The following is a 26,019-nucleotide window of genomic DNA, read 5'->3' on the forward strand; positions in this document are numbered from 1 at the left end:
GCCCCCGGCCCCAAACCCACCCTTCCACACCCTCCAAGGACGGAGCGGGAGTGGCCGTGCTGCGCTGCGCCGCTAGGCTGGGGTGGGGGGGCACCGGGCCAGCGGAGCCGGCGGGGGGACACGGAGAAACGTCGTGGGGTGCAGGGGACCCGGCGCCAGCCCGCCCCCGCTTTGGGGCGTCCACTCCTTGCAGCCCCTCGCCCCTGCCCGGCAGGGCCGTGCTGGGTTTGGTGTCCAAGGCCCCGGCGGAGCGAAGCTGGGCGCAGCGCGCAGCGGCGCCCCCCAGCGGCGACCCGGGGCCTGCACCCACGCGCGTACCCCGTGCAGCCGGCGCTCCCCGGGTGCGCACACCACGGCCGGCCCGGGCGAGGTTGCGGCTGCGGGGCCCGGGGTGCAGTGAGGCGGCGAGGCCGGCAGGGGGGGCCGGTTTCCGGGCCGAGGGGCTCAGAGAGTCGGGAGCTGGACCATCCGCGTCTTTGTCCAGCAGGGGGCGAGCTCCCTGTGCCGCGCCCCGTCTTCCAGCCGCCCCCCAGGTACAGGGAGGGCACCGGAGCTGGCTCTCTTGGTGCTCGTCGCCAATCCCTGCAGGTTCCCAGGGGTCCAGACCTGTTTCACCGCCAGGGCTCAAAATGTTTTGCCCGTCCGCCCCCGCGGCCCAAGTCAGCCTCCCAGTAACCTTTGACTCCGCAAAATAATGAATATTAAGAATAAGTCGTAAATGGCGCCATATATTAAAAGGCTATTATAAACGCCCCTGGGAGAGTTAACACATTAAAATACGTAACTGTCCTTTCACATTTACACCTTAGTGTGAATAAACTTTTATTTATTCATTCAACAAACATTTCCACAGAGACCAACAATGTCCCTGGGACTGTAGACACGGAGGAGTCCAAGTTGATGTTGATTGTCTGAGTTGGTGGGAAGGGGAGGATGCAAAGATAAGTTTGAATAGTTTGTAGCGAGCTATCGCTGAGGGAAGGAGGATCTGGGGGCGGAGCAGCAGGGCTGTGTTCTGAATATTGCCAGAGGGGAGAGGGTCTGGGGTGGGGGTGGGGCCGTTGCGTGGGAGGCTGCTTCCTGCACCTCACCGCCTGGGAGGCCTCAGGATCTGGCTGCGGTAGTCATTGTTACCATTTGAAGGGAGAGAGACTGGAGTGCAGATGCATTTTAACAATGAGATAAAGAGGAAGTATATAAACTGGGGGCAAGGGGGTTTGCATTATTTTGTTTTTGTCTAATCCTAAAGGGTGGTTAAAAATTTCCATGAGCTAAAGCTGAGGAAGGAAGGATGTGTCAGACAGCCCAGAGCTAGTCTCAATGCCATCAAATGCTAGCTCTGAGGCCTTGGGCAAGTAACCCAAGCCTCAGTTTCCTTAGCAGAGACACTGGAGCTCAAAACCCACCCCATTTCTGCCCAGGGCTGTTTTGAGAATCCATGAGATAATTATGTAGAGTGGACAAATATGAAGAATTTTAATATCCTTGAAAAGAGTTCCATATGACCCAAATTAATTAGAATCCATTTCCTTCTGAACCTGGGAGTGAAGGCAGTTACGGTCGTTAGACGCTGCTTTTGCTAAAATAATTCTTTTCAGAATGTTGTTGGGGGGCGCAAAAAAGAGAAAATGGCAGTTGGAGGTTTATTCTTTCATGCCAAGCACATAGTAGGCCCTTTATGAGTGTGTGTGGATCCTCCACAGTGAGCAGGGGATGGGATGGAGAGGTGGGAAGGGTGAGAGGTGGGTGTGTGGGGAAGGGTCCATGCTTGTGGCCAGCCAGGTTCCTCCTCCGGCGGGCACATCTGTACGGGTGCCTGTGTGTGACCCTCGGTTGGAGAGAAAATGCAAGTCAGCACCTTCCTGAGTGTGTCTCTGTCATTTCTCTATACCGATCTAGGGAGCCAGACAAGGACACACCTGAGTGTGAGAAATGTCCCTGCTCTACCACTGACAGCCTTTCTGAAAGTCCTGGGTCTCAATTTCCACATCTAACAAGAGGAATAGTACGATGTTTGGGGTTTGATTCAAATACTCCAGCACACTACAACAAAAGATATTGGGGGTATAGATGAAACAAGATTGAGTTTCAATTGTGAGTTGACAATTGTTAAAACCCCATGCTGGGTCCCTAGGGGTTCATTTTACCATTCTCTCTAGTTTGTGGCATGTTTGAAAATTGTCATAAGGATCCACTTGAAAAAATAAGGACCGGGGAGAAAAACAGTATCTTCCTCGTACGGTTGCTGTGAAAACCAGCGACGATATGACAATAACAGCTGCAGCAGCACCAGAACAATTTACTGGGCGCTTATGAGAGTGGCAGACACCCAGCGGGATCCTGGTAAGCTCCTCCCCACTCTTCCGTGCGTCTGTAGACCAATGGCAGCAAATGCCTACAAGTAAGGGAATCCCGGGCCTCCCCGCAAACTCCTCCCCTTTCTCTCCGCCCTCCGCGGCCCCTCCCTCCGAGGAAGAGCTGGGCTGGGGCCCAGCAGGTGTGGGGTTAAGGCAGCCAGTCCCGGGCCCCAGGAACAGCAGCGGCAGCGGCAACAGCACCAGCAGTGGCGGGGGCAGACCTGGCCCCGGGCCAGCTGGCTGGGAGCCCCAGGAGCGAGAAAGGGCGGAGGAAGGGGAGGAAGAGGGGAAAGAGGAGGAGGAGAGGAGCAGTCAGCAGGCCCGAGGAGGCAGGACTTCCGGGCGTGGGGGTTGTCAACAGCCCCGAAAGAGAAAGGCCGAGAGGAGCGGAGAGAGACCCAGCGGTGCCACGCGGGAGGAGACTTGGGAGAGCCACTCGCCGCGACGACCACCGAGGCGGCTCCACCTGCAGGATCCGGGGTTAAGCCGCCCCCTCCCGCATCGGTCCGCAGACCCTTGGGGCTTCGGAGGCTGCGCCTGGGCTCCGCCAAGGAGGCGGGGGTTCCTTCTTTTCTGGACAGCAAACTTTCCGCGGAGATGCCTTGCGGGGCGAGGTGCGGCCCCCGAAGAGGACCGGCCAGCCTCTGATTGCCGCCTGCGCCCCCGAGCTGCTGGGGCCAGGAGGCCCCGGGGAAGGGACAACCCAACATCTTAGGCGGCCGAGACCCCCGGCCCAGCTCGGTGGACGCGGCCGAGAGGTAGGGCTCTGGGTTGGGCGGGGCGCCGGGGCGGCGGGGTAGGGCCTGCCTCAGGGATGGGGGAGCTGGGGTGCGGGGGGCCTTGGTGGCCCAGCACAGGCCTCCCGGCGGCCTGGTCGGGCTGAGGAGCGGCTTCACTCCTGTTCACCCAGGCCTTGGAGCCCTTGCTCTTGGGACGACTTGGGTCCTGTGAGTTTGAATTCCAGCGAGAAATGCCCAACTTTGGGTCTGGGCCGCCTCTTCCTGCTCTCTGCGCCCGCCCGAATCTGTCCTCTCTGCTCTGGTCTCTGTCATTTCTGTCTCTTTGTCTCTGGCGGTTTCCCCTTCCTCCCCCCATTCCGCTCCCCAGAGAGGAAGCCCCGGAGGTGGCCTGCCCACTGCTTTCTCACACATTCTCTCTCTGTCTCTCTCTCTCTCTCTCTCTCCAGTTTGCAAACTCAGCTCTGGAGTTCGGCGGTGGCAGCCACAGCAGCAGGAAAAACCTGCCCCTGCCCCCCCAGCTCCCGCCGCCTCCCCTACCCTGTTCTCCCTTCACCAACCAGACACCCCCAGTTCCCGTGAGGCCCTCCTGCCATGTCGGACCCAGACGTCCCCAGGGGCCCTGATGTCCCCACCATGTGGCCCCCCTGTTCCAGGGGTGCCTGAGCCCCTCGAAGAGCCACCACCGCCCCCCTGCCCACCTTGGCCCAGTCCTGAGCTCCAGGGACCATGAGTGGGGGCAAGAAGAAGAGTAGTTTCCAAATCACCAGCGTCACCACGGACTACGAGGGTCCGGGGAGCCCAGGGGGTCCAGATACCCCTGCCCTGCCGGCCCCCACTGGGCCCCCGCCCCGCCTGCCCAATGAGGAGCCCAACCCCGAGCCAGGGGGCAAGGGCACCCCCCGGAATGGCTCCCCACCGCCTGGGGCCCCCGCCTCCCGTTTCCGGGTGGTGAAGCTGCCCCAAGGCCTGGGAGAGCCTTATCGCCGAGGCCGTTGGACATGTGTGGATGTTTACGAGAGAGACCTGGAGCCCCCTAGCTTTGGCCGGCTCCTGGAAGGGATTCGAGGGGCCTCAGGGGGCAACGGGGGCAGGTCTTTGGATTCCAGGTTGGAGCTGGCCAGCTTGGGCCTGGCTGCGCCTGCCCCACAGGCAGGCCTGTCTCAGGGCCCCACGTCCTGGCTCCGCCCGCCCCCCACCTCCCCTGGACCTCAGGCCCGCTCCTTCACCGGGGGGCTGGGCCAGCTGGCAGTGCCCGGCAAGGCCAAGTTGGAGACAACACCCCTGTCAGCCTCCCCGCCCCAGCAGCGCCCCCCAGAGGCCGGGACAGGGGATAGCGCAGGCACTTCCCGGGCTGCCACGCCCCTGCCCTCTTTGAGGGTAGAAGTGGAGGCAGGGGGCTCAACAGCGGGGACCCCTCCAGTGTCCCGTGCGAAGGATGGAGCTCTGCGGCTGAGGATGGAGTTGGTTGCTCCAGAGGAGATGGGGCAGGTAAGAGCTGGGTTCAGGGTTGGGGGAGACACCTGAGGGGTGGTGCTTGTCCATTTTGACCTTGGCCCCCACTTCCATACTGATCTCTCCTCGCTCCATTGTCACCTGTCTGTCACATCAGACAGCCCCGTCCTTTTTCTTCCTGCTCTCTCACCTGGAAGTCCATTCCTGCTCCTCACGTGGCCCTTGTTTTCTCACTTAGGCTCCCTCTTCCCCACGTTCGGCACTTTCTTTCTCTTTGGTCTTTCATTTGTTGCCTTTGGCCCGAGTCTCCATCTCCAGGTAGCCCAGTCCTGTCTCTCCATCATGGAGATATGACCTCCTCACTTTGGCTTTCACCTTCTGTCTTGGTCTCGCTTCTTCACGCACTGAGAGTGGAGGCCCCAGGCAGGGCTGGGGTATTTGGGCCTGCTGGGGTTGGGAGGGAAGGGCAAAAAGTAGGCATTGCACTGTAAATCTCTCCTTTGCAGTCCCATCTCCAGTTGGGTGGCGGGGGGGGGATCTTCTTTCTATCCACTCACCACCCTCCCAGCCCCACCTCCAGCTTTGTCCCAAGACAAACTTCTCCAAGACATTGAAGAATTGGGTGGGGGTGAGGGAACCCATTACAAGGATGGGACGTTGGCTGGTTTGTCCTTTCTACCCCCAGTTGTCAGTCTCAGTTCCCTGCGTCTGGGTCTCTCCAGGATCAATCACTGGGGGTGGCCACCATGCAGTGGGAGAGAGGTGGGGAGCAGGCGAGAAAGAGTTAAATCCTTTGCTCTTTCTGCTTCCTGCCTCCAAAAGAGGAACGAGCCCGGGCTGGGGGGCAGGATGCCTGGGTCCTTGGGGTGGGGGGTGGGCAGCAAGGGATGTTGGATGTGTCTGTCCTGAAGGAGAAAATAACACCTTGGACGCAGGAGGAAAGGCAGGTAGTGTGAGGATGAGAACTTTTCCCCTTCCTGGCCTTGGGCACAAACCACAGTATAAAAATAACCTGAGACTGTGTGTCTGGGCCTTGTCAGGACCGGTCAGGACCGGCTCCCCCCACCCCCTCCTGGCCTCAAACTCACGTCTCTCATGCCACCCCCCACTTTTCTTGAGTTCTTTCATTCCGTTCCTACCCCAGGGGAGAAGATGCATTTCCTTTAGTGGTCCCTGTCCACACACTCTTCCAAAGCAAGCTGCCTTTGCCCCCAGCCTCAGCTCTCTCTATCCTTAAGCCCTGCCTGAGCTTCCCTTGGGCCCACAGACCCTGCCCCTCTCCCCTCTGTGCCCCCAGTTCCCTTTCCTTCCCCCACGTCCTGATTCCTTCCTGTGCCCCTGCCTCTGTGCTGCTGTTTCCCTGCCCCGAAGTTTGTCTTCCTCCTACACTCCCCCATGCCTCTTCTCCCCGGGTTGCCTCTAACAGGGGCCTGGAGGAGGGCCGGGGGCACCACCTGGGCCCCCTTCCTCTGTTCTGTCCCGCCAACCACCCTGGACTCTCTGTTCTTGGCTTTTTCTGAGAAGCTGGGGCCTCCTGGGGCCTCACAGAGGCGTCTTGTTCCTGTGGCCCCCGCCCTTTTGCAGCCACCCCCAGCGCCTGTTGGGCTGTGTGGGTCCACGCCCAGGCTCCGCCTCTCTCCATCTCTGTAACTGCTCCCGGTCCCCAACCCCCAAGAGCCAAGCTCAGGAGCAGAACTTCACCTGAGTCCCTAGAAGTTTGAGAGGAGAGGCTAGAATGGGTAGAGGAGGGGGGAGGGGAGAGGAGGTGGAGGACCAGTTTCTGAGGATTCATTCATTCTACAAATGGCTACTGAACAAACTACAAGCTCTGCCCTCTGGAGCGTACCTTCTAGCAGCAGGGAGGCAAAATACTTTAATTTCAGGTAATATTAGGGGCTATAAAAAAATAGAACAGTTCAGTGGAATTCATGAGTCAAAGGATGGAGAAATGCCTCTCTGAGGAAGTGACATTTGAGTCGCCTTAAGAAGTCAGGTAATAGAAGGCACAGTCTCTGACTGGCCTCTGATTAGGGGTCCTAGTTCAGGTGGTGGAAGGGTACTGGAGTGCAGACCAGAGCCCCTTTCCGATACCCCATGAGCCACTTTTTGGAAGCCACTCACCCAGTCCTCAGGATGGGTGCTGTTTCCCTTGTCTCTAGTACCTCCTTCCCCAGAGCCGGGGGAAAGAGGGGCTGCGGGGGCAGGACGCCTGGGTCCCTTGTCCTCGGAAGACGGGGTGTGTGGGGAGAGCTGGGGAGGGAGGAAGACTACTAGGCAAGTTGTAAGGTGGCTGGATCCTTTCTCTCACTCAATGTGACAGTTCCCACCTGTCTGTCTCCAGGTGCCCCCACTCGACTCTCGCCCCAGCTCCCCAGCCCTCTACTTCTTCCCCGATGCCAGTCTGGTTCACAAGTCTCCAGACCCCTTTGGAACAGCGGCTGCCCAGAGCCTCAGCTTCGCCCGCTCCATGCTGGCCATCAGTGGCCACCTGGACAGCGATGACGATAGGTAGGTGGGCTCCGGTTCCCCACCCAGCACCTGGGAAAGCTGAGTGAAACTGCCTGCTAGGTGTCCTTCCCCCTACTTGAACTTGGAGAGGACCTCTTAAACTGAGAAGCCTGGCCTGGGCATAACACACTGGGCAAAGCTGATCTGAGACCTACTCCCTCTCTGTGGAGAGAGCTGGGTGGGCCTCCCTGGCTTAGGACTGTCAAATGGTAGACTTTTTTAGAGTTTGAAGGGAGTCATTGTTGTCAAATTCCAGAGCTCTTGCAGATTTAGCGATCATCTGGCCAACCCTAAGAATTTACTGGCAAATGTTCAGGAGACCAGAATAGGGAGTCGGTCTCCTCCCAGTTCTCCCTCTCCCTACCGAGGCGAATGGGACTCCTGCAGAGTCCACGCAGACTATTTTAGGATCCTGGGACCTCTGGAACCAAGAAAGCATGTCCCTAAGGTTCGGTTCTCTGTGCTAGGATCACCATGGGGGCTGAGCACTCCCCGGAGGCCGAGGCCAAGGCCAAGCCAAAGCTGTGCAGAGGCTGGCTGTCGGTCACAGGGAAGGCACAGGAGAGCAGGATCTCCTGGGGTTTGCCCTTCAGGGGAGAATGTCCCGTTCATGGCACGGTGGGCAGAACTTCCTGTTTTGAGGGCCAGGTTTCAACGTAGCAAAGTTATCAAGCTGAAAGGGGAGGAACAAAATCGCGAGTCAGATGGCCAGGCTGCTCCCTTCTGGCTGTGTGGACTGATACGAACCCAGGAGAGGGACCAAGGAGTCGCCACTTTTATTTTGGAGGGAGGAGTGGGACTTCCTGTTTGAAGCCTGGGGGAGGGACTTCCTGTTTGGAAGGCACTAAGGGGCGGGGCTTAGTGGGAAGTGGGGGACTTATTTCAGCGGAGTCTCTTCTTCCTGCCTTCCAGTCACGTGGCGGCCCCCCCCCCTTCTCCAGTCAGGGACTGAGGCCTTGGTGGGGGGCAGAGAGGAAAGAGAAGGGGTGATAGGGGCCGGTGGGATGGAGGGCGAGGGCCCTGGTGGAGGCACTTGGAGAATGAGGGACAGAGCAGGGCTGGGCAGGGCCGCATCAGAGCTCCCTGCTGTAAGGAATGTGTGAGGTGTGAGGTCGGCCAGGCCCGGGAGAGTCACCTGCCCCCATCGCTGCTATTCTCAGCACTTCCCACCCGCTCCTCCTCCCACTTGGGAGGTTCCCTGGCACGGAGGGCTCTCTGTCCCTCCCCACCCCTGTTGATTTGAGAGGCCAGCTTCCAGCTTTCTCTTAGAGAGTTCTGCCTCTAGAAGCCTCCTGAACTCTATTCTTTTGGCTTGTCCCCTCTCTCCCCTCCTCCCTCTGTCCCACCCCCTCAAACACCCCAGTCTGACCGGTCCGCCTCCCAGCCTCCACTTTACTCTGCTGAGCTCCAAGCCTCTGGGGCTCAGGCCCAACGCCTCGAGCTCCACCCTGCTGGGCCAGCGTGTTTGGGCTGGGCCACCTCCTTGGCCCCCTGGAATGGGGTGTGTAGCCCCCACCTCACCTCTCTGGTGTGCCGGGAGCTGGCAGAACAGGGTCTGAGTGGCATGGGGCCTCCCTTTTGAGAGGGAAAGTGGGCTGGGGTATTAAGTGCCTGGACCCCAGATGGGGAGTTGGGGATCCCTGACCAATCTTAAATCTGGGGATGGGAGAACAGAGGGTACATGGTGAATTCGTGCCCCCAACAGGGCCTGGCAGTTGGGAGGTACTTGAATAAGTGGATGGATGGATGCATGAGGGGACGGTTGCATAGGTGGGTAGATGGCCAGCATGGGGAATCCAGACATTACAGGGAATGAATTCTAGGAACTCAGGAAAGAAAAGGTATGTTTCTCCAGTGCTTCCTTGGGGTCAGATGCTCTCTCTTATCTCACATAATTCTAAGAGCAACCCCATGATCCCCACTTTCCAGATGAAGAAACTGAGACTCAGAGGAGGAAGGTTTTTAGAAACTTGCCCACTGTCACCAGCTAGTAAGTGGCAGGACTGCTGTTGGAGCCTGGGTCGGACCCCAAAGCCACTTTCTCTCCCCTCTTCTACTGGAATGCCTGTGTCCCAAGAGAGGAGGAGGAAACAAACATCTCTGGGATGCCCTTTCTCTCCAGGACAGAGGCAGGGACAGCTCTCCCAATCCGGGCAAAGAGCCATCCTCCCCGCCCCCCCCCCCCCCAACAGATCCGAGAGGGAGTGTAGACGGGGCAGCCAGGCCCCTGGGGGCTCGTCAAAACACGGTGAGGGAGCAGAGCTGGCCCTTGTCCCCGACATCAGAACCTCCCCACCTCTCCCAGATGTCCTGTTTCTTCATCTGATCCTCATTTTGAGGCTGTTTCATTTGACCTTCAAAAAGGAAGACCAGCCTCTACAGCTGTCCTTGCCCCAGGACCTAAGAGTCCTGCAGGGCCAGAGTCCCCAGGTGTGCATGTCGTGCTCTGCACAACTCCAGGGGGCGCCACTCACATTTGAAGTCACTGTTGACACTTGAAGTCATGACAGTTATCGAGAAGATGGCAATAAGTCTTGAAAATTTTATTCTGACTCATACAAAGTTGCTTTGGGGGCTTGTGGTGAAGGCTGATCCCATCCAGTCAACCCCAAGCTTCCCACTCCTGAGCCTGCTCAGGGATTCCAGCACAGTGCAAGGCAGCCCTTCTCTCAGGGGTTCTCAAAGGGAGGGCTTGTGTTGCCAGAGTCCTGGTCCCTTGAAGTGTTAATGTTAGAATGTGCCAGTGGAAAGTGCCGTCAAAAACTCTCCAGCACTAGGCAAACAGGAGATAACCATCTATCAGCCGACAAATGTTTATTGTTGTATTATTCATTTATTTATGGCAAGAAGGAACAACTTACTTGGCATCTTAACTGAGTGTTCGCCAAGCAAGGCCAGTGTTCCCGTTCCTGTGAATCTGCCCCTCTTTGGTCTCTGTGTGTCTGTGTGGACCGGTGGTTGGGGGGAGAGTTCTGTGGTGGCCCAGTCTCCACCCAGGTGTCTCGGTTTGAAATAGCTTGAAAACTGCTTTGACGCTCCAGCTGGCTGGCCTCCCTCTGCTCTCAAACTTGTTCTCTCCCCGCAACCCCAGGGGTCCCAGGTGTCCTTCCCCCACCCCATCCTGTCCTGCTCTCTCAGGCCTGGTCACCCTCTTGGTTACTCCACCTGTCAGCGCCTTCTGCACCCAGAGCTTGGATGGGAAATGGAAAATTCCCAGTGCCCTCGTGCTCCCTTCCTGGCTGCAGGGCCTCATCCAAGGGTCACCTTGGATTGAGCGCTAATTCCCCCCACAGGAAAGCAAGTTGGAACTGACAACCAGGAGAGAGGGCTGGACAAGGGAGCACAAGGGTGAGGGAGGCAGCATGTTGGGACCACCTTCCCTGAGAGGGGCGAAACTGGGGGCTGGAGGTCAGGACTGGTGATCCTGCGGTACTGGGAGGCATAGGTGGAGGGCTGGCCCTGGGGCCGAGGCAGCTGAGGCAGAAGCTGGACAGGTGTGGGTGGTGAGCTGCAGGGTGAGGCAGGAACCTGGGGCCTGAGTGGTGGGGAGAGGGAGCTTTGGAGGAGAGGACAGGGTGCAAAGGACGGTGCAGGTTCTGGGACCCAAAGCCTGGGCCTGGGGATCCTTGAGCCAGGCCTGAGTCGACCTCTGGTGGCCACTTAATAAACTGCAGCCAGACCTGCTCTCCCTTCCCTGTCTTCCGTTCCCAGGACTCTTCAAAGCGCCTGCACCTATTCCCAGTATCCCACCTCCAGCCTCACCTTCTCACCTCTCCTTATGCCCTCGCTCCCTCCAAGATCCCAGACACCAGACCTGGGTCCCAGGTCCATAGGCTGTACTCGTCTTTCAGGCTCTGTTTCTGTTGCCATGGTAACTTTCCCATTCCTCCTCACCCTCACTGTGGGAGGAGGGGAACTCTCTGGCTAGGCCCCAGGGGTCATCCCTGCTGTGGGCTTTGTGTTTCAGGGAGGTGCTCATAATCCAAGGAAGACCACAAGCATATCAGAAACACACCCCACCCCATCGCCCTCACTCCCTTTCTTACCTCCCGGCTGAGAGCAGCTGAGGCCTTGAGGGAGGCCAGTGTTCGCCCAGAGGGGGCAGGATGGGATCAGAGGTGGGAAGAGGCCTCCCAGGGCCAGGCTGTCCCTCACCCTTCACACCCTTCCCTGCCCCAGGCCTCTGGCCCCGCAGCCCCTCCCCTGACTCGGCCCCCCAGCTGACTGTCCTCAGCAGGCCCCCCTCCCCTCCGCTCTGGGATTGGTGCCAGGGTGAGAAGGGGACACTGGCACTGACCGTGTCTGGGAATTCCCGCCCACCATGGAGCTGGCGGGAGGGGGTCCCCGTGTCCCTGAGGAGCCAATAGCAGCCAGGCTTTGCCCTGGGGAGTGGTATATATCTTTCAGGCCAGCACCCCCTAGGCACCGTCTCCTTTCTGCCTGCCTGGCACCAGCCAGACTCTGCTCTGCCCGGGGGGCTTTGAGCCCCCCAGGCAGTCCTTATGATACAGCTCTCTCCCTCTGGGGACGCCCAAGGATCCTTTTCCCTTGGGGATGGCCCAGCCAGGGGTCTCAGTCAAGTCCCTGGTGTCCTCGTATGAGACCCGAGTGGTGGGGATGGCTCCGGGGCCTCCCCGGAAGAGGGGCTGTGTCTCCTCTCCTTGTTCCCCTCGGGGAGCATCCCCCATCCGAGGGGCCTCTGGACCCCCACCCCACCGGGGCCTGGGGGGGCCCGGGCAGCGGCCCTCACCCCGCCGGGGGATGGACAAAACCCTCCTCTCCCTGATTCTCTACTGTCACAGGTACAGGCAGGGGTGTGGGTGGGAGGCTGCAGCAAATGGGGCTTGTGGCGGAGGCCAGAGCCTGCTCTGAGAAGCACCTGGAAGGCAGCAGGCTGGGGTGTCCAGACACCTGGCTTGGCACCTGCTCCTCCTCCTTACCTCTCGTCTCCCTGTGTCTCTCCAGTGGCTCCGGAAGCCTGGTTGGCATTGACAACAAGATCGAACAAGCCATGGTAAGAGAAGCCATCTTGGCCCCAGCAGGTCCCGGCTCATGTGCTGATGCCCAGGCCCCTGCCTCCGTTGGCCGGCCCAGTGCTCCATCCCTGCTGTCCTCATTATTAGGGAATACTGACTTCCACTCCTCAACCTGCTCCCAGCTGGGTTCCCTGGGGTCCTTCGCCCCCTCCTGAACCCTTGACGTACCTTGCTTCCTAGCCTGCTCCTGGCCTCTGTCTCTGTCTTTGAGCCCTGACCTTGCCTCTGTCCGGCATCCTTGCCCATCCCGGTACCCCACCCCCTGCACCTTCCCTGTTTGACTTCTTCCCCAGTGGTCCCCCATCATCTGGGAGCAGGAGGATCTCCCACACCTGGCTCCTCAAGGCACTGGGCAGGGGATGAGGTTGGGGTGGCCTGGAACCCCTGACGCTTTGCCTGTCCCTGGACCCCCAGGACTTGGTGAAGTCCCACCTCATGTTTGCGGTCCGGGAGGAGGTGGAGGTGCTGAAGGAGCAGATTCGGGACCTGGCCGAGCGGAATGCCGCGCTGGAGCAGGAGAATGGACTGCTGCGTGCCTTGGCCAGCCCCGAGCAGCTGGCCCAGCTGCCTTCCTCGGGGCTCCCGCGGCTGGGGCCCCCAGCGCCCAATGGGCCCTCAGTCTGAGCCTCCCTTCCTTCACAATGTGCCTTTGGGGGCCGCCACAGCTGCTAGGCCTTGAGCCAGCTGCCCGCCCCCTCTTCCTATGCAGCTTTAATGCCCCCTGATCCCCGGGGATGGGAGTTGAAGGCTCAGAAGTGGCCTGTCCCCCGCCCTTCCTTGATCTCCCCATAGTGCCCAGAGACTGGGCTGGGGCATCCCTAGACATTGATGGAGGAGGGAGGGCATCAGGGCAGGGTGTTAGATGGAGCCCCCCTCCTCCCTCCCTAGGGGTCAGTGTTCTGGGACCCTGCCGGCAATAGATGGCTTGGGGGTTTTGGAGCCTCCTGGCAGACATCCCCACCTTGTTCCCTAGAGTGCCCCCCTCTCCTCTGCCCAGGGGAGGGAGTACAGAAAGTATCTGGAAGTTCTGGGATTCAGGTTGTTATTAAAATAATAATTATAATTAAAAAATCCGAAGAAACTTGAATCTGGAGGTTGGCATCTCGTTGCTTGTGTCCAGATGTGGGACCTGCACCAACAGTTTCCACCTGTGGGAGAAAAACTTGAGGCTGTGGGCTCCCCTGGAGATCTTGTCCAGACTGTGGAGGTTTAATGTGGCTCAGAGTGGAGATGCGGAAGGAAAAGGGAGCCAGCGGCCGGGGTCCTGGGAAGGGGCAGGAGAGGCAAGGCGTTGGGGGGGGGGGGGCGGGGGGCGTCGGCCCACGTGCTGGTGGGGGACAGGAGAACAATGGAGCCTTTGGTGATTGTGCAGGATCCACCCCCAGCTTCCCAGCGTGTCCCCTCTGTGGGCTGGATCCGGGTGGCTGCTTGGGGGTGGGGCGGGGGGCCCTGAATGGGCCCCTTGTCTCAACGCTGGGTGTGGGCCAGGCTCCCCGGGCACACGGTGCCCTCGCCAGGCCTGGCCGGCCTCCGTGGCCTCCACCCCCAGCTGGCTGAGGATGGGGCCCCGTGGGTGAGCAGGCCCCTCCCTGACAGCCTCGGCTCCGGCCTAGCCGGAAGAGGCAGGTAGGGAGACGGACCCCATCTAGTGGGGAAGCGGGGAAAGCAGCAGCCTCCACTTCAGGAGAACCCCGGGCCGACTAGGGGGAACCTGCTGAGAGTGGGATCTTGGAGGCAGACCTGGTTTGGACTCCCCGCCCTGTGGCTCCCTAGATTTATGACTTGGGCAGGTTCTTTGGTTTTTCTGAATCGCAGCTTCCTCCGGGGTAAAATGGTACTGACAATAATACCTACCTGAAGGGCAACTGGGAGGGTTACATGACGTCAGACATGGGAAATGCCCGAGGAGTACCAGGCGCTCAATAAATGTTAGTTTTCCTTCCTTGGATTGGGGGGAAGGAGGGCCAAGGGCGCAGGGATTGGCTCCGGGGATCCTGGAAGGGTCTCGGGGGTTGGGGTCGGGGCCAGGCAGGCTCTCACAATGGGCTAGAACCCTCCCTCCCTCTGGGTTCTCATCCACTTTGACTCCTCTCCCTGTCCCAGGGAGGGGAGGAAGGGCCTAGGATGAGTCACTGGGGGGATCTTTCCTCCTGGATTCTCCATTTCTTTCTTCACCGCTGCGCTAGAGGCTCCCCAGAGACCCCTGAGGTGGCGGCCACTGGCCTGCAGCCTGTCCTCCTCCCCACTGAACTAAATGCTGGTTCTGCCCCCTACTTGGGGCTTGTGTATCAGGAGAAATGGCTGTGGTCATGAGGTTCTTCCGATGGATTTGGCGCAAGATTAGTCGCTGGGTGAGTTTCAGAGATCGCCCCTTCCTCTTGTCCTGCTGGGGTGGGAGGTGCTGGTCAATGACCTCTAGGTCACAGAAACCCACACTTCCTCACCTGGCCTCCCTCCTCTCCTGGCCACCTGTGGCCAAACAAGACGGAGAGGGAGGTGGTGAGGGACAGGACAGCTGGGGAGTTGGCCCTTCTCTGGGCCTTCCCTTCTCCTGACTGTTGTCTCTTGCTCTGCCCCTCTCTTCTGTCTCTCCTCTCCCTGTCTCGGTTCTTAGGTTTTCTTCTGGAAACACAAAGCTAAGTCAACCATCGTAGGACGCACTGACTCCAAGAAAAATGAGTTGAAGGTGGAGAAGACTTCCAAGGTGTCTGAGACTTTCAAGTTGGTTGAGTCCCCCAAGGAGGCTAAGGTCTCCAAGATGGATGTGTCCTCCAAGGTGGCTGGCCCCTGCGTGTTGGCCAAGACCACCGCGGACAGGGCTGCGGTGGAGGCGGGCCATGGGCAGAGATCGCTGTTGCAGCTGCCCCGGACTGCCGTCAAATCTGTCTCCACGCTCATGGTCTCCGTCCTGCAGTCTGGCTGGCAGATGTGCAGCTGGAAGGTCAGCACCTTGTCCCCCTCCTATCCCCCATGACTCTTTCACGCTGGTGGGAATGTAAAATGGTGTGGCCACTCTGGAAAAACAGTGTGGTCAGTTCTTCTAAAACTAAACATGCAATTATCGTATGGCCCAGTGATTGTACTCCTGGGCATTTATCCCAGATAAATGAAATTTTATGTTCACACAAAAATCTGTACGTGAATATTCATAGCAGCTTTATTCATAAGAGCCCAAACCAACCCAAATGTCCTTCAGTAGGTGAGTGGTTAAACTGTGATATATCATGGAATGATACTGCTCAGCCATAAAAAGGAACAAACTATTGATACATGCAACAACTTGGATGGATCTCAAGGGAATTATGCTGCGTGGAAGCAACCAATCCCAAAAGGTTATATATCGTATGATTCCATTTATACTACATACCATTCCAGAAATAACTAAATTAGAGAAGTGGGGATCCAATTAGTGGTTTAGTGGTTGCCAGGGGCTGCACATGGAGGGAGAGACGGGGGAGGTGGGTTGGTTATAAAAGGGCAACATGAGGAATCCTTGTGATAATGGAAATCTCCTGTATCTTGACTATGGTAGTTGGATACATGAACCTGCACATATCATGTAAAATTGGGAAGAATTCAACACACACACACGAATACAAGAAAAACTGGAGAAATATGAATAAATTCAGATCAGTGGATTGTATTGATGTCAATATTCTATGATACTACTAGAGTTTTGAAAGATTTTACTATAGGGGGAAAATAGGTAAAGAGTATAAAGACTCTATTATTTCTCACAAGTGCATGTGAACCTGCAATTATCTCAGTCAAAATTTTAATTTAAAAAGGGAAGTGTCTAGATCACTACCAAGTCAATTTATTTTGGTTTTGAATTAGGTATTACTGCATTAATAATAATTTTTGAAAGTTCACCTGGGGAATTCCTTGGTGGTCCAGTGGTTAGGACTTGGCGCTCTCACTGCCGAGGCCCAGGTTCACTCCCTGGTCGGGGAGCTGATATCCCACAAGCCGTGCGGTGTGGTCAAAAATAAAATAAAATAAAATAAAATATTCTGGGCAGGGGGAGAGGCATCAGGTAGAACAAGTTAATGGATTGGAGTGATATTTAAGAGGTAGAATTGTTGTCCCAAGTGGTTGATTGCATGATGGTGAGGGGCGAGGGAGAGACAGACGTGAAAACAGGCTGGAGCCATTCACTGGAAGGAGAGCCGACTTAGGGGAGAAAGTAATGACTTTCGGGCGTTGGGACAGGATGAGTTGAAGTGTTAAGAGGGACATCTGCAGGGAGACGTCTAGGAGGCAGTGGGATATACAGGCCTGGAGGTCAGGCGAGAGCTTTGGGTTGGAGACAAGAGTTGAGGGTGTCATTCTGGCCTTCATTTTAATGCACTCTCCATGGAACCCTAGTGGGGACTCAAAGGTGGGTCGGACATGGTCCCTGTCTTCCAGGAGCTTGCATGCTGGTATTGAAAACAGATGAGTCCGCAGAACAAATAGTGCATAAAATGTGGTATGACAGGGTGAACACAAGAGTAGAGACAGCCCGAGAAGGCTTCCTGGAGGAGGCATTGCCCAAGCTGAGGCTTGACAGAGCAGGTGGAATTAGACAAGCCTTTGCCGTTTATCTGCAGGTGGTTCCGCCAGTGGTTTCCCCCTAGACCAAGCTGTTCATCTGTGCTCATCTTCTCTCTTTCACAGTCATCTGTGAGTTCTACCTCAGTCACCTCCCAAATGAAGACCGGGTCCCCTTTGGAGTCGAGAGGGACTGAGATACTGCAGGAAGTGTACCTGGTGCTGTGGGCCATTCGGAAACAACTGCGGCAGCTGGCCCGCAGGCAGGAGAGGCGGCGACGGCGCCACGTCCGGGCCCACACCTGTCCCCAGCCTGACCCAGTTCAGGGCTTGAAACAGGATTCCCCGAGTCCCCTCTAGGGGGGAACCCCACATCCTCAGAAAGCCCCCACCTCACTCTTAGGTAAGGTTGATAGGAGAGGTTAGGGCAGCAGGCCAGGAGTTGTGGGTGAGGAGAAGTTTTCATACCGTCACCTCTCATCGGGACCCCAAGGCCTGGCCTGGGGTCCCACGTACTCCCCTTCATTCCTTTTATTCAATTTGTAAAAAATTATCAAAATGTTGGGAAATAAATATCAGATATTTCTGAGTAGAGGTAGAGTGTATTTGTGGATGGCCCGAGGCACTGAGGGGAACTTGGGTGGGATAGGGAGGGGCACCTGGGGCGCCGGCCCAAATATGTGTGGGAGTAACGGGGCGGGGGGGAGGGCGGCGGGCAGGCCCCCACACACTTTTAGGGGCTGAATTGCCTTTGGCAACTGTGCCGGGCCAGTAACGGTAGTCTCATCGGCACCGGTTCCTTGAGGACATGCTGGGTACCAGGTGCTGAGCCCGGGCTACCGCTGGAAATCCTACAAGACAGACTGTTGCAGATGTTACGGGACTTGTCCAGGGCCCTCCGGAGAACGAGACCTCGCTGGAAATTCCGCCTCCGTAGCCGGTCCACTGCCCTGCCTCTCTGGCGCTCTTGGGCCCGGCCACGACGAGGGTCAGGGTCCCTCAATTGGCGGACGCGGACACGCATCAGGCTCTGTGGGCCCCGCCCCTGCCGAGGGCGGCCGAAAACTACATCTCCCAGGGTTCCCGGCGGTGAGGCTGGGCCGCGGGGTGCAGAGGGCCCGGACCGGGGGCCGGAAGGGTCGCGGTCGGAAAGCGCGGGAGGGTGTCGGCCTGGCGCCGCGGGAGCAGCGGCGGGAGACCGTGGCGATCTGGTGCGAGGTTGGGGGGCGGGGGCAACACGAGGAGAGACCGTGGAGCCTCAAGTCCCCTCTCCGCCTTAGCCTGCTCTCTTGCCGGGCCACGCGAGGGCGCAGAGGTGGCTCCCCAAGGAAAAGCAGGGATATTTCACGAGACGGTAAAATTCGGGGATGTCAGAATTCACAGGGCTTGGAGGTGGGGGAAGGTGCAAGGGTTGGCAGCCGCGCCCGAGCCTAGGGGGCAGCAGAGGCCCTGGGAGCGGGGGAGGGACGGCTGTGCTACTGGGTCTTGCTCACCGAGAAGTTAGGTGTGAGCAGGAGGCGGTGGGCGTGAGCAAAGCTGGGAGCCGGTGAGGAGCAGCAGGGATGGTTTGCTGGAAGTGCCCAGTTCACTAGAAAAGTCAGCAAACTCTCCTCCTGGCCCCCAACCCCACCCCCCGCAGCTCTGGCAAAGTTGGACACCATTGCTGGGAATTTGAGTGGCTTTTCCCAGAAGTCCGGAGCAGCCCCCGGCTGCCCTGCCGGATGCCCTACAGCTCTGCTACCCTGAACCTGTTAGCTGTGCACCGCACCCCAACATTTACAGCCCTCGTAATACCACCCACCACTTATTAAACACCTACTGTGACTATTTTTATGTCTTGTTCTAAGTACTGTAATTCTCACAGTGGCTTTATGATGAAGTATTATCACTTCCATTTTTTAGAGAGGAAAACTGAGGGACAGAAAGGTCATGTTTAAGGTCGTGCAGTTTTCATTCATCCAACGAATGTCTAGCTCACACAGGACATGTTACATACATGTTACATAGCAGGTATTCAATATATGAATGTGGTGGCTTCTCCAGGAATCAGTTCTGAGGTTAGCCTGAAGCCAGTCAGGCCCTCAAAACATTCTAATACACAGTGGCTCAATTCTGGGGCTTTCAATCACCAATTATTCACCACATCTCCATTGTGTGCCAGGAACTGTTCTGGGGCCGAACAGGCCATGGTGGGTCTGTCCCAGGAAGCCTGGAGGATTAATGGGTCCCAGGGTTTTGGAGTAGTGCCTCACTGTCTAAGGTCCAGAATCAGCCCCTCCAAATCCTTAGATATGCTCCTTTTCCTATTGGGGACCTAATAGGAAATTTCAGTGAGAGGAGGGTAGGAAGGCTGGGTGCCACTGAGGGTCACTAGTAAATAACCTTGCAAGTAGCTACAGGCCCAGGAGCCAATGGGCTTGAGGCTGTGGGCTTGTGGGAAGGAATACACCTCCCATTTTTCTCTGGCTTCTTCAGCGTCTTTAGGATGTAAGGGGAGGAAAGGAAGAAGGTGAGTTCAGCCAGCAGCCAGGGGAGCTGCTGGCACCTCCCACCGTCTCTCCCTCCCCAGACGTGATGGAGTCCTGTCTGGGCTTGGCCAGGCGGGGGCAGGAAACTCATAAACTCATGGGAGAGAAAGGGACGGGACGGAAGGGGAAAGTCCATAGAACTTGCTTTTCCTAGATGTCCCAGTGCACCCAGGCAGCCTCCTTCCTCCCCATCCCACATAATCTAGTCCAGAGCCCTGGAGAAGGCCCGTGTTGGGACGTGAGGACGAAATTCCCAACTGGGGGGAAAGCATATAGGATCTCCTGGGGTGGAGATTTGTGTGGGGGGTGGGATTCTTACCCACCCAGCCCTTTCCTGGTAGAGAGCAGTGGGGGACAGTGTGACCCCTGGGGAAATCTTCCTCCTGATGAGTCTTTTTTTTTTTTTTTGGCCGCGTTGGGTCTTCGTTGCTGCATGCGGGCTTTCTCTAGTTGCAGAGAGCGGGGACCACTCTTCGTCGCGGTGCGCGGGCTTCTCATTGTGGTGGCTTTTCTTGTTACGGAGCATGGGCTCTAGGCGTGAGGATTTCAGTAGTTGTGGCATGCAGGCTCAGTAGTTGTGCCACATGGGCTTAGTTGCTCCATGGCATGTGGGAAATTCCTGGACCAGGGCTCGAACCTGTGTCCTCTGCAGTGGCAGATGGATTCTTAACCACTGCGCCACCAGGGAAGTCCCCTGATGAGAGTCTTGAGCAAAAATCCCACCTTGGCCAAAAAAAAAAGAAAAAGAGAAAAAAGAAAAAAAAGGGACTTCCCTGCTGGTCCAGTGGTTAAGAATCCGAGTTTCCATTGCTGGGGGTGCAGAACTGCTGGTTGGGGAACTAAGATCCCGCATGCCACGTGGCACAGCCAAAAGAAAAAAAAATCTCGCCTTGGCAGCTCGGTGCTTTATGTCCACCTAGAGGGGTGGGATAGGGAGGGTGGGAGGGAGACGCAAGAGGGAGGAGATATGGGGATACATGTATATGTATAGCTGATTCACTTTGTTATACAGCAGAAACTAACACACCATTGTAAAGCAATTATACTCCAATAAAGATGTTAATTAAAAAAAAAAAAGCTCGCCTTGGACACCTTGCCCTCCTGTCCCCATCAGACCCCAAGCACTTCCCCTCCCCCAAGGCTGCTGGACTCCATGAGGCAGAGGTGGTAGGGGTATAGGTGGGCCCAGCTGGGACCAGGGGTCTTGATTTTCAAATCCCACTCATCCTAATGGGGTCGGGGGCCCTGGAAGTGTGGGGAGCAAAGGAGAGTGCTGGTCCCAGATGCCCCTGCTCTATTCTCAGTCCTGCCTCATCTCCCCTCCACCCCTTCATCATCAGATTTCCTGAAAATGTCAGATCTCTTCTTTTTCCCTGGGATCCCCCTACAATCTATTCATCACACAGCAAAACATGTCACTGCCTTGCTTAAACCTTCCAATGGCTTTCCATCGCCCTTGGAAAAAAAACCCAAACTGTCCCCTTTGTTTTAAATGCCCTTCTCTCAGATCTTGTCATGGTGGGCTCCTTGCCCCTCTGGGTTCTGTACAGACGTCGCTATGTCTTCGTGGACTCTTTCCCTGACCACTGGACCTACAGATTGGGAGAGAGCCACTGTCAAGGTCATCCTCTATCTCTCACCATGCTTTTATTTTTTCATAGTGCTTAACAGTATCTGAAATTATCCTATTGATTTGTTTACCAGTATACTTGGGTGGCAGCAGTGGAATGCAGTAGTTAAGAGCATGGGAAGTGGTTTAAGTGAACACTTCCTTGATGTGTAATCTTGGGTAAATTGGTTAACCTCTCTGAGCCTCGGTTTCCTCGTTTGTGAAGTGGGGCATGGTAGTAGTACCGGTGTCATAGGTCTGTCATGAGGGTCAGGGAGATGACGACTGGCACACCATAAGGGCTCAATAAATGTTATGTGCTATTATGATGCTAATGCTTATGATCTATGGTTTATGATTATTATCTCCGTGGCCTAAAAGAGTGCTGAATGAACCAGAAAGTAAACCTTCACCTAGTGTGTGGCAAGCACTTTCCAAACAGCTCTCTGGTGGAGGGAACACCAGTTTTGGAAGTGACAAAGCATGCCATGTGCCGTGAGTAACAGGAAGAGTACTTGAGAGAGAGTCAGGAGATCCTGGTCCTGGTCTCAGTATTGCTGCCACTTTGCTGTGGGACTCTGGTGAATCCCTCTCCTTCTTTGGGCCTCAAGCTCTTCAGATAAAATGATGGGTTGAAACGGCTGGTTGATCTGTCCCCAGCCAGCTTCCAGGGGGTTCCAGTCGGGTCCTGTGCTCCCTTTATCCACTGCATGCTTTTCAGGGTTGGGGACACATGGTGCCTCTAGCTCCCTCAGCTCTGCTTGCTAACAGTTCAAAGCTGCCACAGAGAGAGTTGACCCAGGGTAAAATATTCTTGGTTTAAGCCTTTGAACCCAGAGACAAAGTCCCAGCCCTGGACACCAGATCATCTTTCTACCCCTGTCCTTCCCTCCCCTTCAGCCTCATCCACGTTCGTATTTGAGCCCTGGGGGAGGAGAGCCAGTCCTGAGCCCCACTGTGGGCTGGGGCAAAGGCATGAAGGTCTTGGCCTCAGACACGCTGGAAGTACACACATGGATGTGCCTGTGTGTACTTGTGGGTCTCTGTAGTTATATTTTAACTTGTTCCTGTTTTCCTCTCAGGAGTGGCAGGACCGATTAATTAGAGGAAAAGGTTGTAGGATGGCAGGGCTGGCATTCTCTACCCTCTACCTAAGGGAAGATGTCACCTGTCAAATGAGATGTTAGTCTCTAGGACTGTTGTAGGGCTAGCTTCCTTTGTCTACCCCCTCCCCCCAAAACAGGCACATGGTCCCCCAGGACTTGAGGGAGGAGGGGGATGAGAGGGGAGCACCTTTGGGATTCAGAGGGCTGGAGCTCTTCCAAGGGGCCAAGAGGGCTGCAGGCCTGGGAGCAGGTGTTTCTGGTGGTGGCCTCATGCTGAGTCCTTTGTCCCCTGGGTCATTGCTGCCCAATTTGCCAGCGCTGTCTACTCCTTACTGGAGCTGCCTATCTGCTCACTGGGTCAGTCTGGAGGGACAGGGTAGACCGGCTGGTAAGGCCTCCAAGGGAGGGGCTCTTTTCTTCCCTTCTCTGTCCTCTTTGTTTCAAAAGCTGAGCCTACCTGCCCCACACCTGTCTCCCAGCTCGCCTGAGATGCTGTGTCTGTCTCCCTGCTAAAGCTGAGGCCTGGCCTTCCGCCAGTCTCCCTTTCCCTCAGTTCCTCCTGGAGCAGGTGGCTGCAGAGGGGCAGGGTTTGGAAGGCGGGGATTGGTCTTTTTGTGTTGAAGGAGGGGTCTGTGCCGTGTGTAATGAGGTGTGACGTGGGCTGGGCTTGCCCAAGCTGGGGCAGATGGGACCCTTAAGAAGGTTGGTTCCCAGGGTGCAGGGAGGTCTGCACCACCCTTCTCGGGATTTCTCTCCTCTAAGTTTAAGACCCAGTTGTTTTTCTTTTACCGTTTATATGCTCGGACAATTTTTCTAGTCTTTTCTAGAGACCCACAGAGTTTAAGAGTTTGCATTCTGGAGCCAGACTGCTGGGTTTTGAATCCTGGCTCTACCACTTACTAGCTCTGTGGCCTTGGGCAAGGTGCTTAACCTCTCTGTGCCTTAGTCACATCACCTATAAAATGGAGATGATATGGGAATGATGTGAGAATTTAATGAATGAATGCATCGAAAAAACTTAGAACAGTACTTGCTACGTATTATGTGCTGTATACATGTTTGGTTTTGTTATTATTTCTTTGTCTAGAAACTCTTTAAATGTGAGAGGCATCGGCCCTTTATGATACGAGTTGCAAATATTTTAACACAGTCCTCTGTTTTTTAACTTTTATTTAGAAGCAACGTGGATTCATATGCAATCGTCAAAAATAATAGAGCTCTTGTATACCCTTCATCCAGATGTTACTCAGTGGTAACATCTTGCATAACTACAGTACAATAGCACCACCAGGAAACTGACATTAATGCACTCCACTGACCTTATTCAGATTGCACCCATTTTACATGTACTTATTTGTGTATGTGTGTGTGTGTATTTAGTTCCATGTAATTTTATGACATGTAGATTCCTGTGACCACCGCCACCACAGTCAAGATACAGAACAGTTCCATCAAAGGGATATCTTGTGCTGCCCTCTTATATCCTTAGCCATATCTTTCCCTCTCCCCTCCCTCACCTTTGGCAACTACTAACCTGTTCTCCCTCTGTATAATTTTGTCATTTCAAGTATATAATATAAATGGAATCCTGTAGTACATAGCCTTTTGGGATTGGCTTTTTTTCATGCAACATAATTCCCTTGAGATTCATCCAAGATGTGCATGTATCAATAACACGTTCTTTTTTATTGCTGACTAGTATTCCATGGTATAGTTGTTCCACAGTTTGTTTGACCAGCCATTGAAAGACATTTGGGTTTTTCCAGTTGGGAGCTCTTCCAAATAAAGCTTCTACGAACATTTGTATGGAGATTTTTGTGTAAGTTTTCATTTCATGCACAAGAGTGCAATTGCTGGGTCACAAGTTAAGTGCATGTTTCATTTTTTTAGAAACTGCCAGGCACTTCCCTGGTGGTGCAGTGGTTAAGAATCTGCCTGCCAATGCAGGGGACATGGGTTCGAGCCCTGGCCGGGGAAGATCCCACATGCCGCGGAGCAACTAAGCATGTGTGCCACAACTGCTGAGCCTGCGCTCTGGAGCCCACGAGCCACAACTACTGAACCCGCGTGCCACAACTACTGAAGCCCGCGTGCCTAGAGCCTGTGCTCCGCAACAAGGGAAGCCATCACAATGAGAAGCCTGCTCACCACAACTAGAGAAAGCCTGCACACAGCAACGAAGACCCAACGCAGCCAAAAATAAATAAATACATTTATAAAAAAGAAAAAAAAGAAACTGCCATACTCTTTTCCAGAGTGGCTGTTTCATTTTACATTCCCATCAGCAATGTGTGAGTAATCCAGTTACTCCACATCCTTACCAGCATTTGCTCTTATCGCTATTTTTAATTTTAGCCATTCTGACAGGTGTGTAGTGATATCTCATTCTGGTTTTAATTTTCATTTTCCTAGTGGTTAATGCTGTTGAACATCTTTTCATTTATGTTCAAATAATTGCCATCCGTTTAGCCTCTTTTTTTTTTTTTTTGGCTGTGGCACGCAGCATGCAGGATCTTAGTTCCCCGACCAGGGATTGAACCTGTGCCCCCTGCAGTGGAAGCGTGGAGTCTTAACCACTGGACTGCCAGGCAAGTCCCCATATAGCCTCTTTAGTGAAATGTCTGTTCATGTGTTTTGCCCATTTTCTAATTGGATTGTTTGTTTGTTTTTTACAGTTTTGAGAGTTTACAAAAATATTCTTTATATATATATGTACTTTGTTGGAGATGTTGTTTGCAAATATATTCTTCCAGTCTGTAGCTGCCATTTCATCCTCTTAGCAGGGTCTTTCACAAAGTAAAAAATTTTAATTTTGATGAGGTCCAATTTATCAAGTTTTCCTTTTATGGACTGTGCCTTTCGTATCAAGTCTAAGAACTCTTCCCCTAGGTCTAGGTTCTGAAGATTTTCATCTATTTTTTTCCCTATATTTTATAGTTTTGTATTGAAGTCTATGATACATTTTGAGTTAATTTTTGTATAAGGTGTGAGGTTTAGGGGAAAGTTCATTTTTTTGCTTATGGATGTGCAACTGCTCCAGCACCATTTTTTGAAAAGGTCATCCTTTCTCCACTGAATTCCTTTCACCCCTTTGTCAAAAATCAGTTGGATCTAATTCTGAGTTCTCTATTCTGTTCCATTGATCTATATGTCTGTCCCTTGCCAATACCCCACTGCCTTGATTACTGAAGTAAGCCCTAACACTGGGTAGAGTGATTTCTCCCACTTTATTCATTTTAGCTGTTATTTTATTTTTCAAATATACAATACAGTATTATTAACTATAGGCACCATGCTGTACATTATATCCCAAGGACTTATTTTATAACTTGAAGTTTGTGCCTTTGGACCCCCTTCACTCAGTTTGCCCACCCCCTACCCCTCTGCCTCTGGCAACCACCAATCTGTTCTCTGTATCTATGAGTTTGGTGTTTTTCTTTTTTAATTCTACATATAGGTGAGATCATACAGTATTTGTCTTTCTCTGTCTGACATTTCACTTAGCATAATGCCCTCAAGGTCCATCCATGTTGTTGCAAATGTCAGGATTTCCTTCTTTTTTATGACTGAATAATATATACACATATTCATTATCCATTCATCCATCAATGGACACACTTCGGTTGCTTCCATGTCTTGGCTATTGTAAATAATGCTGCAATTTATTTATTTATTTATTTATATTTATTTATTTTTGGCTGCATTGGATCTTCATTGCTGCACACGGACTTTCTCTAGTTGCAGCGAGCGGGGGCTACTTTTCTTGTGGTGCACAGGCTTCTCATGGCGGTGGCTTCCCTAGTTGCCGAGCACGGGCTCTAGGCGCGTGGCCTCAGTAGTTGTGGCTCGCGGACTCTAGAGCACAGGCTCAGTAGTTGTGGCACACGGGCTTAGTTGCTCTGCGGCATGTGGGATCTTCCCGGACCAGGGCTTGAACCCGTGTCCCCTGCACTGGCAGGCGGATTCTTAACCACTGCGCCACCAGGGAAGCCCAGTGTTTTTATATCTTTTGGACAAATCTCCAGAAGTGGGATTGTTGGGTCATATGGTAGTTCTATTTTTTAATTTTTTTAAAAATTTTTTATTTTTGGCCACGCCACGATGCTTGTGGGATCTTAGTTTCCTGACCAGGGATCGAATCCAGGCCCAC

At 54.7% G+C, this 26,019-nt stretch overlaps 2 protein-coding genes across 3 annotated transcripts; both read left to right on the plus strand.

Annotated features, from left to right (window-relative positions):
* Positions 1-2,489: 2,489 nt before the first annotated feature.
* TSC22D4 (TSC22 domain family member 4) lies at positions 2,490-13,180 on the plus strand. 2 transcript variants are annotated; one of them, XM_059898939.1, is made up of 5 exons: positions 2,490-3,115; positions 3,544-4,585; positions 6,891-7,057; positions 12,023-12,071; positions 12,508-13,180. In XM_059898939.1, exons 2-5 carry the CDS (start codon positions 3,824-3,826, stop codon positions 12,715-12,717), a joined length of 1,188 nt encoding a protein of 395 aa, XP_059754922.1. In that variant the 5' UTR covers positions 2,490-3,115; positions 3,544-3,823; the 3' UTR covers positions 12,718-13,180. The 2 variants fall into 2 exon arrangements, with proteins under 2 accessions (XP_059754922.1, XP_059754923.1); XM_059898940.1 differs by lacking the exon at positions 2,490-3,115 and adding an exon at positions 3,176-3,304.
* Positions 13,181-13,390: 210 nt separating this feature from the next.
* SPACDR (sperm acrosome developmental regulator) lies at positions 13,391-17,218 on the plus strand. Its single transcript, XM_059898941.1, has 3 exons — positions 13,391-14,444; positions 14,708-15,034; positions 16,753-17,218. The coding sequence occupies exons 1-3, from the start codon at positions 14,391-14,393 to the stop codon at positions 16,984-16,986; spliced, it is 615 nt and encodes a 204-aa protein (XP_059754924.1). The 5' UTR covers positions 13,391-14,390; the 3' UTR covers positions 16,987-17,218.
* Positions 17,219-26,019: the final 8,801 nt, after the last annotated feature.

The sequence above is a fragment of the Balaenoptera ricei genome, chromosome 15, assembly GCF_028023285.1.
Source record: "Balaenoptera ricei isolate mBalRic1 chromosome 15, mBalRic1.hap2, whole genome shotgun sequence".
Classification (NCBI taxonomy): domain Eukaryota; kingdom Metazoa; phylum Chordata; class Mammalia; order Artiodactyla; family Balaenopteridae; genus Balaenoptera; species Balaenoptera ricei.